The following is a 12641-nucleotide window of genomic DNA, read 5'->3' as shown; positions in this document are numbered from 1 at the left end:
CACCTACGTCAACAGCGGTGGCTGACAGACCGAAGTACCCTAACGAATTAGAATTCCAACAAAGAAAGAAAGGCTACTGCAAATGTATTATTTTAATGCGGATTGGTGTAAAAAAATACAGTTGGTAGTAAAAAATTTATTAGATGACCCGTGTATATTTGTGTAACAAGAAAACTTAAACTAAACTAAACACTAATGTTCTATCGACGATGTCAAAAAATACTGCTTAAATTAGATTTTCATTCATTGGTATTCACAAAATAGTTGTACTAATTATAGTGACAACTGTCAATATTAATGAAATAATGTGCCTCGTCCCCGAACTTGGCGCTGGTTCGTCCCTAGAACATAGAAGGATGCACTTTAATGCGTACCCAAAACTTACCAATAACTACTGAACGAAACTGTCACAACGCTACTTATTGTCGACATTTGTTAAATCAATCAAAATCATTTAGAAAGCGTTTGTAAAAGGATAAGTAACTTTCGTTGTTTATCGAACAAGAATCAAAAAACAAGTAGATATAATTTGATTCTGATATTTTGATGGCATTTGGCACATCCGACCCCAGATCATATCCTCCTTTAATGAAAGCAAATTAACCCAACAATCACTGGCAATTTTTTATTCAATGAACAATTAAATTTTTTAAAAGTTATTCAGTTCGTTATACCAGGTAGTAGTTCTAGAGCTTCAAATACGCATTTACGAAACAAAATTTCTGTCATAGTTCATTGTTTATTACTGGCAGCTAAAAACAGCACAAACACTAGAGGAACCTTTTATTTTCCACAATTATGGTTAAGTGCAATAGAAGCAGTTAACAAACAGAGCAAGCACGATTAAAATGGCAAACAAACAATACAATGAAGAAGACAAAACAAAATACAAAAATTCTTATTTACAATATTCCGATCACTCCACATCCGACTCTGGCACCCGCGTGTCCAGTGGTCAGCGAGTCATCATGTCCTCCTAAAATAATAAAAAAATTATTTAGTCAATGGCAGAAAATAAATGGTCATAAAAAGACGTATCAGAGCAAAGTGTCAACTAGATAGTAAGACTTTCGAATTGACTAAAAGGTACAATTAAAAACAACAGAAAATCGATGTAGATAATTTCCCCTTCCATTTTGATAACTGTAGAACACTGTCACGTCTAGATTTTACTATGAAAATAGGAGCATTTAATTAGAAATTTGACTAACCAATTTTACTAATAAAAATCGTATGAAAAATTGTAAATGTTGATGGACATTATATATTTTGTTTCTGACTTGTGACCAGACTATTATTACCTACACCTAACGATTTGTACCTTAAAATTACAACGCAATTTAATGTTCATCATTATCTAAGATATTAATAATTTCCAAATGAAATCTTTTCTTTAGTTCGGATTAAAGATTGGAACTATGTTTGGGAAGAGTTTGATTTTATTTTATATAACCACTTTTATCAGATGAATAAGTTAGAGTAAATAACAGTTGCTATTTTTCTACCTTTTCCCAAATCGTCTTCATCTGCATGCACGACAACCCCACGTCCTATAATGTTGTTTAGTCCTTCCAAAGCAATTTGGTTATCAAGAATATTAATATTGGCTAATCCATTGGCGTCTGCTTCGATGTTGCCTAAATCGCCAACGTGGCGGACGTCTGCGTCTGGAGCACCGTGACTTTGCTGAAATATAAACGTTTTTTGAAAATATAAACAGAAACACATTTTTGCCGTAATTTTATTTATACAAACAGCACAATGTGAAATCTGTTTAATTTAAAATTTTTGCTTAGAAAGTTTTACTTTCCAGCTTTCTGCTTATTGAGTTTGTTGTTTGTTCATTAAAATTTCTACAACAGGAGACGTTCTAGGGGTTTGATGAATACGTCTTCAATATTGCTTATACTAGCAACTGCTTGCTATTTGTACTTACGTTTTTGGGATTAAAATGCCCTCCAGTGGACGTACATCCCTGCGAAATATCCCCGAGGGCGTGAATATGGAACCCGTGTTTTCCTTCAAAAAATTTGAATACTTGAATATAGAAAGCTTATAATTATTGAGCTATATTTTAACAAAGTTATAGAGTCGTTTCTTCTTTTGAACGTATTTGGATATCGAAACTTAGGGAGTTGAAAATAACATTACTCACTACTTTACAATTTTATAACGTTTAATAAAAAATATTTGGGTCAGAAAAAAAGGTGTATGTAATAAACGTATCGACATACCTGGGGATAAACCAGAAATTGATCCTGTAACTTGTACTCCTTTGTCGGTTGTTGTGAAAGTTACTGTCCCATTCGCATCTCCTACTATGCTCACTATGGCCTTTTGCTGCGGAAAAGAAAGTTGGTTAATAAAGGCTATGCTATGATGCACTTAAAACAGGTCATTCAAAAAAATGTACACCACCCACATCACTACCATTCCAATAGTGGTACCTTTAGTTCCAAACCAAAAAATAAAAGTACAGTTAGCCAAACCTCTGTGATTATTGCGTAAAATTTAATACCACTGGCAGGAAATGCTTAACCGGGTAGCCTGACTTACCGTTACTGGTAAATATTGATGCAGTGGTGAGGGCTGCAAAACAATATATTTAAAAATTGGTAAAAAAAAATTCCACCCGTTAAAATTCCACCCGTTAAAATTCACCAATAAAAATTTCACTATCCAAAATTAATTCGTAAAAAAAATATTCAATCAATTTGTAGATAGAGGATACTTACATCTGCACGGACCAACGCTACCAAAGCCGCAATCGTCAGATAGCCCAACATGATGCTGAAATAAACAAAACCGATTACTAGAATTGCCACCAAGACTACGGAAAATTTTCTGTTTTAGGAAATCGAAAGTAACGCGTATAAGGTAGCCTTATATAATAACGCTGAAAGTTGTAAATACCTCGTTAAGCTTTGTTTTGAAGTGGGTTTGCAACTGTGAACTTAACAAGATTTAAATTGCGCCTCTTATATACGTATGTATTTAGCTCGGTGTCGGTGTAACCGGTTTATTTTGTGATTATTGTCGACACGGTATGGCGATTTAAAGACGAGATTGCAATAGTCGGTTAAGCAAATGAATAGCCGGTGTGTCATTTTTGGAGCATCAATCACGCGAAACCAGTTTATTTGGTGTCAATGTTAATAAGATATCTTAAACTTAACCGTTTGAAGTCAGCATTCGAATCTGGTTTTACAGGCCATGTTACATAATACTGTCAAATTCGTGGTGATATGAAACTCATATGGTGTTTGCAACAACTCCATAACATACATGTCGATACTATATTCGGCAACCTTCCAGAAAGCACTGAATTTTAGGTATAGCGACGTACATCATGCTGGAATTTAAAAAATTAAAATGGTTTAGCCAACAGACCCAACAAATATTTTTTTTAACTTTGTAGACTAGACTTGTAAAGGCTACGTAGGTATGTAGGTATAAAACTCCAGTTCATCGAACATTTCGAATATATCTTCAAATAATAATAAATGGAGGGTATGAAGTCCAGCCAACCGTTCTTCATTTATTTCTTTATATCTTAATTATTTTGATTTAACATCAGAACTAGTTAAAAAATAATATTTTTACAAAAAGCCAAAAAATTATAATAATTATTTTTTAAATAAAATGATTCATGACCTAAACAGTATTTTTATCAACGTTTTGCCACACAAGTCATTATGAACTATTTTCATGGTATTGGATCTAATATATCACACGATCCATCATCAGCAACTCATTTAAAATATCACGGCGATTGATCTTGATCTTCGTTATTTTTTTTATGTATTTTTTTTTTATTTTTCGCTTTAGATGGTTTGTGCAAGTATCCCGTTTAATATCCCGAAAGTTCCGTGCCATTGTGAAATTAACTTATGATGTCTTAAACATAAAGTCAATAAATTATAAAAAAAACATTGGCACCAATTACGACCAAAAATTTCAATGATAAAATAATATTTTTAGCATAGCTTATTGAGAATTTCACAAAAAACCATCAAAAATTAAAAACGATGTATAAGACATGTAAGTATATAACAGGTGGTTAAAGTAACAGTGCCGTGGACATCAACTTTTCGAATATATTGATAATTTCAACTAATTACTAGTCAAGTTTTAAAACCAATCACCCAACAGTCATGAATTGGGTGCAACCTCGAATTTTTTTCAGTCTCGGATAATTTGTTTACTAGAAACCTCATTGTTATACCGTTTGCGGTTATTTTGTTTAGCTACGGTATTTTCCAGTTGTAATATATACAAAAGTTATCGTCTCGTGGTTGTTAACTACGTATCAAGAACGTATAAGTACCAATACTTTTCTTTGAAAGGAAACAGAATGTTGCTAATAATTTAAGTCACTTATCGAAAAATTCTCAATTTTTTAAGAGTTTAGTTGTAATTTGCCCTGGGCTTAGAAAATTTCGCTCACAGAATTCAATACAAAGCAAAGCAAATTTATAACGTGACCAAATTGAAATGCTTTTTATCATAATACACTTGTAAAGTTTTTAGGTCATTAAAAAAATATAAGTCGCGTTTTATGCTTTAACACCTGATAACAGAACGGCAAGAGTTGTTTTATAATGCGAACACAATAAAATCTAGTTAAGATCATCGTTAATCGACAACTCGATAATTATTATTAGGTTAGTTTAAGATCAAAATCATTACTGAGCTTTTTTAAGGTATTAATTTCGCATTTAACATAGTCTTTGACCATAAATTTCAGAATGAGTAAAAATCTGAATCATCTCCCTAAAACAATGTAAACAATTTTTAATTGCATAAATAAGATAAGATCATTACACCATTCACACAGCGTGGTTGAGGAAGAACTATCAAAATGTTAGTAACCAAAATTGAAATAAGAGTTTCTTTATTCAAACAAAGTAATCGTGTCATAATTTTCAGCAATGAACGAAAAATAATCAGATTGCTGAGAATAGATCTGTTTATAGTTTTGTGTTTATTTATGCGATCCTGCATCACCATTTTCATTTAATTCAGTTTTTTTTCGCAAATGGAAGGGTTAGTTCCTTTAGGTACTTGTAATTAAAACTACCTAATTACTCTGTACGGTTGCGAATAATCGAAACTTGCATTTTTTTTAAACATTAACTAATACTACGTTCAAGTTCGGAGAGGGGTGATAAAAATGAACTTACGTTCTTAAAAAATTTCCAAACACTCGAACGCACCGATTTCCGACTCACAACACAAGCAGGCTTCAATTGCTTTGGCGCAGCAGGACCGATCGTATTCCGCCTAGCGTGAAAGTGTTCGCCCGTCGTTATAAACAAAATAAAAATAGCGTCGGATTGAAATACGTTTACGAATCTAAGATAAGCGGCTTAATTGTTGTTCGGTGGTAACGCTGATATGGTTGGTCTTCAGATGCTATCTTATCGTATCTTATTCGAATTTTAAGCGACTGAAAGCAATTCTGAAGATTACTTAACAAGTTGTTCGATTGTGTTTTTCGAATTATCGTTATATATTAATAATTATATTCTAAATAAATGTAAACAATTGATGGTGTACGACAATTTAAACGTTCACAAACTAGATATTTCACGATTTTTTTTATTTACACAAACTCCGATGCCCGATCAATGTAGTGTTTTAAACTGTGCAAAAATACCAATCGCTTTTGATATTTGAAAAGGAACGCCGAGTGTATTAAAACATTTTCCGATTTGCTAATAATAATAATAAACATGGTTCTTCGAACTGCAACAGCATCTGTGAGTGCGACTATATATGTATATAGAAGATATACATTGGACACAGGACACAGGCACAGAAGGAGAGTAAAATAAGGGTAACAGAGATATAACTGGAAAAGCAAAACGCAAAACGCAACTTTGAGGTTAATTAAGAACTTAGAAAAGTGAATAATACCTGGATAGAGAATATGTGCAATAATGTGAGAAGAGAAACAAATGACGAAATAATTATGAGGAGAATGCGACGCATAAAATGTAATAAGAAAAGTAATAAGTTCCAAGGCAAAGGCAGCACCGAGATGCTTGACTCCCAGGACAGAATAGCATCCTTTAGAAAAATACGACTTTTTACATTTTCAGGGAACAAAGAAAAAGCAAAAATATCATTGTCAAATTCATTATAAATGTTAAAGCGACCTAAGGCAGGAAATCGGATTTTTTTACAAAAATCAAGTACAGGAAGGAAACAATGTCGGTATGTGCAGACAAGAAATGGAATCTGAGAAAACTACAGAAAAATAATTCTATATCGTTCATAATCACCCAATATAAATGACAGAGTTTTAATTGCGCATTACTGATTAGCAAATTATTTTAATTAACATTTAAACATTTTAAACTACATCCACTGCATCGCAAATGGAATTTCAAATAACTCGAGGATTAATTTGGTAATAATTTTTGGTAATAATTTATCAATATTTCACTCTTTCGGAATTAGATTAATCCTTGCATTGGACGTATAAATTAGGAGACTGTATTTTTTTTATGTTATATTGATTAACAAAATTACTTCTTCAAAAAAAATTACAAAAGAGAACATCAACCTCACGACAAGAGAAGTTGAAACATAATTTATATAAATACAAACTAGTTTTTTGTCTTTTACTGTTGCACTTTGCTTCTATATTCTAAATAACTACAGTTTCAATGAAAATTTGTCTTAATAAACTTCACTAAACTGAATTAAATATAAACGTTGGTAGGTTGTTCGGACTTTGTAGCTCTCCACTGAGTTACGCATTAAAGTACAAACACATTAATTAAATCTTATCTATGTACAGGCTTCTCTTCACATATCATACAAATATTTGATAAAAAAAACTTCGCCATTCAATTTTAATTTAAATACAATGACAATCACGACTTATCGAATGTACGCAATAACTCCGCAAGCAACAGGCTTGCCGGAATTGCCGTCCACTAAACTGTTGGCGTTTCCACCTTTTCCCAGATCATCTGGATCCTCCGTCACAACCAAAGCCCTTCCCACGACGCCTCTAGGACCGCCCGCAAGCGACATTAACGGGTCTATCTGGATAATCTCGGCTGTTCCACTATCGGATGCGTCCACATTGCCTAAATCGCCTATATGACGGAGGGGGTACTTGGGACTGCCGTGGTGCAGCTGGAAGAACATGAGAAAGTTGATCGTATAGACACTAGTATTCTACGATATACAATCGAGATAAAAGGTCTTTAAACTAGTACCCACAACAAAAATGCAAGACATTAAACTCTATACATACACTCTCTACTGAATGAAGTGAAATTCATGAATATTTAAGGGAATAGCTGATATCAAAAAGTTTTTTATACAAATCAAGTACTCTTCTCATAGGATATTCTAAAAAATAGGATTTGCAAATTTGACTAGATACCTAAGAAACAGAAATGGCAATGAAGTGAACTGATTTTTGAATTCCGGACACAAAAACTTGTCTTACCAAATAAGGATTAAAGTGTCCTCCCAGCTTCTCGCATCCCTCTCTCAAATCACCGGCCTGATGGATATGAAGACCGTGCTTTCCAGGTGAAAGGCCAGTGATATTTCCTCGGATGAAGACCGGACCACCTGGAGGTTGTTTCTGTACGAAAGTTATTTCGCCCTTCACTTCGCTTTCGCCCTCGCTGCTGAGAACCGCTATGGCAGAATGCGGACGCACATCCTGGAAAATAATATTTTAATTAAACACCGCGTTTTATTTGCCTTATCAGTGATCTAATTATTACAGTACAAACATATTTCCAAATTTTTTGAAATTTATATATTGCGAAATTATGTTATAAAAGTAAATCCTTCGACAATTTTTTTTTGAAGTTTGAAGTTTTGAATTTTAAAACTTCAAAAATTTATTTGTAAAATTTTAAGAAAAAAAAATAAAATTTAAAATTTTATAAGTAATGAGTACGTCGTTTAAATTATCAAATCACAATAATTTTGAAGTCGGATATTTTCAATTTTGACCAGGAATTTCTCATGTTAATTGTAATTCCACTGTAAAATAATAGATATATGTTAATATTTGGACAACTCAACCTATACTTACATATTATTATTTCGCGACGTTTATGTTGTTTGGTTTTCAAACAGAAAAAACCTTGAATACGGAACATTCGATAGTAATTTTAATTTTTAGAAACTAATTGGATGCTCTATCCAATCAATCGACTGATTTGTTTCAAGATTAAAAAGAAGCAAATATCAATTTAAGGTTTGTGTCTGAAATAAGATTATCACTTTTCCGGTTTTAAAATTATATTATTTCTGTTTTTAATTATATGGCAAAGTTTGTATATATTATAGTATATCCAAAATTTTGGCAGCACTTGTAATAAACAAAACATACAGATATATAAAATAACTTAAGAGTATTTACACTCCGCGATTTTCATATGAAACCAAACGCTTCTTCTTTTTGCCTGAAGCTATTTTTAGGATACTTCCGCTGGTTATTTGACACATATTTGACACTACACCGCGCTTTAGACTTTTCAAGAAAAAATGAACAAAAAAAAAATCAAGACAATCCGATATAAATCAAAAGCATCCTGCAAATGAGAAAGACTTTCATCAATAAAACAGCCTAAGTTCAGCTTTTCTCTTTTGGTTATTTTTTTTTTTGGGAACCTTGCTTGCTTATATAAATACGTAAAATTATGTCGTTTTTCTACAATTTTCAATATAACGGATTGAAATTTTGATACTCCCAGTAAATTTAAAGGTTAACATTTAATGCAACATCTACGCGGTACACTTTTACCAAAACTTTGCCAAGTTGCATCTCGGAAAGTATAATATAAGTATTAAGCATAAGTATTAAATAAGATTTTTTTTCATTGTAGAATTTCATTGCAACATTTCCAGAGATTTAAGATTAAGTTCAAAAGTTAACAAAAATGCAGATTTATGAAGCACAAGTTGAGATCTCCATAACTCGGTTACTGGAAATAAAAATAATGAATTTACCAGTCCTTTTTCAAGATTAACTATAGTCAATCATCCTATTAAAGTTTCTTGCAATAGATTGGATGATTTTTTGTGTACTTATTATTGCTTTTTTAATTGATTGATTTAATGTACAATGTTGTAAAAACAAAATATACTTTACTTTTGCGCAGATATTTTATACTCACATATTTATAGGGTTCCATGTAAACTTCGTACAAATCGCTTTGGTAATTCTCGATCGCTGGATAGGACTTTATGATCAGAGGAGGCCCTTCCAAATCTGGAACTCCATACAGAGCATTTTTCACGCCAACCGTTTGCAGGGCTGCTCCTTCTGTGCCCTCAAATATATAAATGAAAAATGCGGCATGAAACATTAGCAAAAAATTCCAAGTCGACGACATATTTTTTAAACGGCACACACACATTAGCGTTCACTACCGTTTACGGTTAAACTATCTAAAAGGTTCGTCTTTACTTTTCAAAGTCTTCAATGTTACGACCGCCCACAAAATGAATCGATACGCATGCTAATCTTGGTATAAATACTACTCAACTGAGGATGCGAACCTAAGGTAGCATGACACACTTGGCAATAGTCATTGAATATCTTATAAAATAGTAATTATTTTATAATACGTCGTTACATCTGATAGTAAATGTAAACCTACCAAGCGGCCATTTGTTCTTTTGTTTATAAAAATAACGGCTGCATCTGAACCATTACGCTCATTACGATCAAATCAAATTTTTCAATTTTTGGAAAAAGTATTTTCTTAGAACTTAATTATAACACTTACAATATTAGTTTTTTGTTTTTCCTAAAAAAAGGTTTGTTAATGCGAATTAAGCCTATAGAGGTTAATAAACGTCCTTTCTTATTTAGCTGAGCTGTGATACCAGTTATTTTATCCTTTTTGATTTTGAACTGACTATTTAGGAAAGTTTATTTCCGCATTTTCAGCCTTCGAATTAAAACTCGAATTTGTGTATTTGATTGATTATGCAGGTGTTATATGTTTAATTAGATCAATGCAATTTCGAAATTAATAATTTGCAGCTCTTATTCATTATTTTAATCACATCGATTTCTACAAAACGGGACAAGGCTTTCTACTTGTGCAATAGTGGTAATTACTGAAGTTTAATGGGGTTAATATTTACGAATTTATTTTGGATCCCTTTGCGTAAAGGCATGGTTTCACAAAAGTATATTTTTGATCAACTTTACAAAAACGAAATTTCTGATCAATTTCGTCTTTTTTGGATGCTGCTAGCAACTAGCCATCGTAAACCAGAAATAGTTCAGACATTGATTGAGTGTCTTTTTTCATTGCATCGTCCATTTTTCGTTTCCCTTATATACATTTTTCTTGTATCTGACTTTGCAGATGACGCAAATGGTATCTCTTAATCACATTTATAAAAACCCGATGGTGCCCACGAGTTTACTGAATACATTCAATTAAAATGGGTTATTTAGCTCTTCTGGCCTTAGGTTCTTAATCGATATTTCGTGCACATTAAGCCATTTCATAATCATTTAATGCAAAATTTGAAGGAATCAGCAACCAACGAAAATTAGAGGCTATTCTTCAATGTGAATTAGGGCAAAAATATTTTATCTATCTATATATTGTTTTTGCAGAAAGTGTCACTCTACGACTTTATCTTCATTACCCACGGTCTCAAGCCACTTTGGATATTTCCGATGCTTTAGTCACGTATCGTATTGGGTTTCTGCGCTCCGCTCATGCCAAATCAAGCTCATAACTAAAATTACTATTAACGAATATTTTTCTTTTATACCAGAAAATATTTTCCAAAAAAACTAACCAAACAATAACTACACTTCCCTGGTTTTTTACCAAATAATTAACTATTAAACATCAAATTCAGGCTCGTTAAAGTTTCCAGATGAATCATATATTATTGGTGAATTCGAATGATCAAGAAGCAATATAGAAGTTAATAAACAGTACAAAATGTGTTTAACAATAATAAAATTAACGGCAATTCTGAGGATGAATTTAAATAAATTCGAAACGACGAAATTCCACGCGAAATTCCATACAAAAGGGATAACTATTTCGCAGACAAATGACAAGAAAAAAACGCGATTTTTAGACAAGAGCACCCTGTATACCATGTTGATGAGAGCGTGTTTTATCGATGACGGTGTCGTTCTTTATATGAAATCATACGTAGTTTTTTTAAATCAACAAAATAGTAAGCGGCACTCATTGACTATTTGAGACGTTATTTTTAGCAAAAGTTTACTAGACACGACAAATGACGTAATTTGTTAAGAAGAGGTCGTTTATTAAAAAAATTTAGTTTATTTGCAGTTTGTTTGACCTGGCCATTTTTTGTAAGTTTTCATAAACCAATGAGATATTTATTTGTTCTCCCAAACGGTTCTTCATTTCTAAAGGTAATATCCATGTTTATTAAGTCAATAACAACAATCGGATTTTTTTATGTTTTATTTAAAAACATGTCTAATAAATTACTATTGACATGTAGAAAAAATGTGCTGTCAATTTATGTGTGTATTGTTAATCGAACATTAATACATATTTGTTAATTATTTAAATCTTTATTGGCCGATGATGAAGTAAGCGTGTTTGTTTAGTCAGTCCTTCCCAGCTTCCTGCTTTGACGACAATGGTTTGCAACGATTTCTGTCGTGGGATTAAATGAAAATCTCAGCTCACAATACTTTTAATTCTTATGTATATTTTAATATAATCATTGATGTATAAAATAGTGAAAAATAGTGAAATACACTTTTTCAGCCATAATTGTAGTCTTATATCCTTTTCTTCTACATAGTGAAGCTGAAATCGAAAGACCAGGAAATATTTCCTAATCGTTTTAAATAATATTGAATTTACGACAGCAATGCGGTTTTGGTTCCGTTTCACATTTTGGTTCGCCTGAAAAAAAAAACCTTTTGCTCTAATAAAATAAACTAAATAATGTATAGCAAAAGAAAACATATATTAGCCAAAGCAAATTATTTCTAGAGGGACATAGTGTGAATTTAAAAGGAAGTTCATAGATTTTACTAAAATCGGATATGTGTTGCAAAAGATGACAGTGTTATATAAGCAAAATTTGGAAATGTAGAGCCACCTCCTCCTTATCCAAATAAAAGATCACGATATAGGTAACCGCCTTACTAATCGGGATAATATTTTGAAGAAATAAAAGATAAATCTGCTTTTTACTAAACTTCTGGATTCCTCCTGCGTCGGTTTTTGCTTAGTCGAAATTGCTGACGTTTCGCCAATCATCTTGTTGGCTTCTTCAGAGCTTGACTGAAACTTTTTCAGTGAGCCTGTGGAAGTTTCTTTGAAAAAAAATAATAAATCTGTATTTTCAATTAGCTAGTATGGCCCGTACCCTCCTGTAGTAATCACTTATAATCATAATCATAACATAATTAATTTTAGTCTTTAAAAACTACAAAATACATATACATATACAATCCCCAAGGGCTGGATTACTAACGCTATGAAAACATCAACAAAAAAATAATATTTGCCATCGCCATAACACTGCCACTGCTACTCTTCGGTTAAAAAACTATTTTGTTCCGATTGCTTATAGAATTACATCGCTACCAAATTCACCGTCGAACTAGAGTAAGACAAATTTCA

At 32.2% G+C, this 12641-nt stretch overlaps 2 protein-coding genes across 5 annotated transcripts; both read right to left on the bottom strand.

Annotated features, from left to right (window-relative positions):
- Nucleotides 1–121: 121 nt before the first annotated feature.
- Nucleotides 122–5329, bottom strand: LOC132704090 (superoxide dismutase [Cu-Zn]-like). Of its 4 annotated transcripts, none has more exons than XM_060673845.1 (8): nucleotides 5184–5329; nucleotides 2736–2790; nucleotides 2557–2589; nucleotides 2235–2340; nucleotides 1937–2019; nucleotides 1506–1686; nucleotides 907–976; nucleotides 122–341 (listed from the first exon to the last, which is right to left on the bottom strand). In XM_060673845.1, exons 2-8 carry the CDS (start codon nucleotides 2784–2786, stop codon nucleotides 254–256), a joined length of 612 nt encoding a protein of 203 aa, XP_060529828.1. In that variant the 5' UTR covers nucleotides 2787–2790; nucleotides 5184–5329; the 3' UTR covers nucleotides 122–253. The 4 variants fall into 4 exon arrangements, with proteins under 4 accessions (XP_060529828.1, XP_060529829.1, XP_060529830.1 ...); XM_060673846.1 differs by lacking the exon at nucleotides 5184–5329 and adding an exon at nucleotides 2914–3050; XM_060673847.1 differs by lacking the exon at nucleotides 2557–2589.
- Nucleotides 5330–6142: 813 nt separating this feature from the next.
- On the bottom strand, nucleotides 6143–9526 carry LOC132704089 (uncharacterized). The gene is made up of 3 exons (XM_060673843.1): nucleotides 9162–9526; nucleotides 7472–7693; nucleotides 6143–7152 (listed from the first exon to the last, which is right to left on the bottom strand). The coding sequence occupies exons 1-3, from the start codon at nucleotides 9402–9404 to the stop codon at nucleotides 6892–6894; spliced, it is 726 nt and encodes a 241-aa protein (XP_060529826.1). The 5' UTR covers nucleotides 9405–9526; the 3' UTR covers nucleotides 6143–6891.
- Between the last annotated feature and the right edge of the window lie 3115 nt (nucleotides 9527–12641).

This window comes from Cylas formicarius, unplaced genomic scaffold, assembly GCF_029955315.1.
Source record: "Cylas formicarius isolate icCylForm1 unplaced genomic scaffold, icCylForm1.1 PGA_scaffold_6__28_contigs__length_40554024, whole genome shotgun sequence".
NCBI lineage: Eukaryota > Metazoa > Arthropoda > Insecta > Coleoptera > Brentidae > Cylas > Cylas formicarius.
This window is presented reverse-complemented; position numbering and strand designations above follow the sequence as displayed.

What these genes read in the sequence shown, in the direction of transcription:
- LOC132704090 (XM_060673845.1), bottom strand. Translation starts at nt 2,786, where the DNA reads ATGTTGGGCTATCTGACGATTGCGGCTTTGGTAGCGTTGGTCCGTGCA. An exon ending in TAGCGTTGGTCCGTGCAGAT is followed by an intron (nt 2,590 to 2,735) that starts GTAAGTATCCTC and finishes ATTGTTTTGCAG; the next exon opens with CCCTCACCACTGCATCAATA. An exon ending in TGAAGACGATTTGGGAAAAG is followed by an intron (nt 977 to 1,505) that starts GTAGAAAAATAG and finishes TTATTATTTTAG; the next exon opens with GAGGACATGATGACTCGCTG.
- LOC132704089 (XM_060673843.1), bottom strand. Translation starts at nt 9,404, where the DNA reads ATGTGTGTGTGCCGTTTAAAAAATATGTCGTCGACTTGGAATTTTTTG. An exon ending in ACATGGAACCCTATAAATAT is followed by an intron (nt 7,694 to 9,161) that starts GTGAGTATAAAA and finishes ATTATTTTCCAG; the next exon opens with GATGTGCGTCCGCATTCTGC. An exon ending in GACACTTTAATCCTTATTTG is followed by an intron (nt 7,153 to 7,471) that starts GTAAGACAAGTT and finishes ATGTTCTTCCAG; the next exon opens with CTGCACCACGGCAGTCCCAA.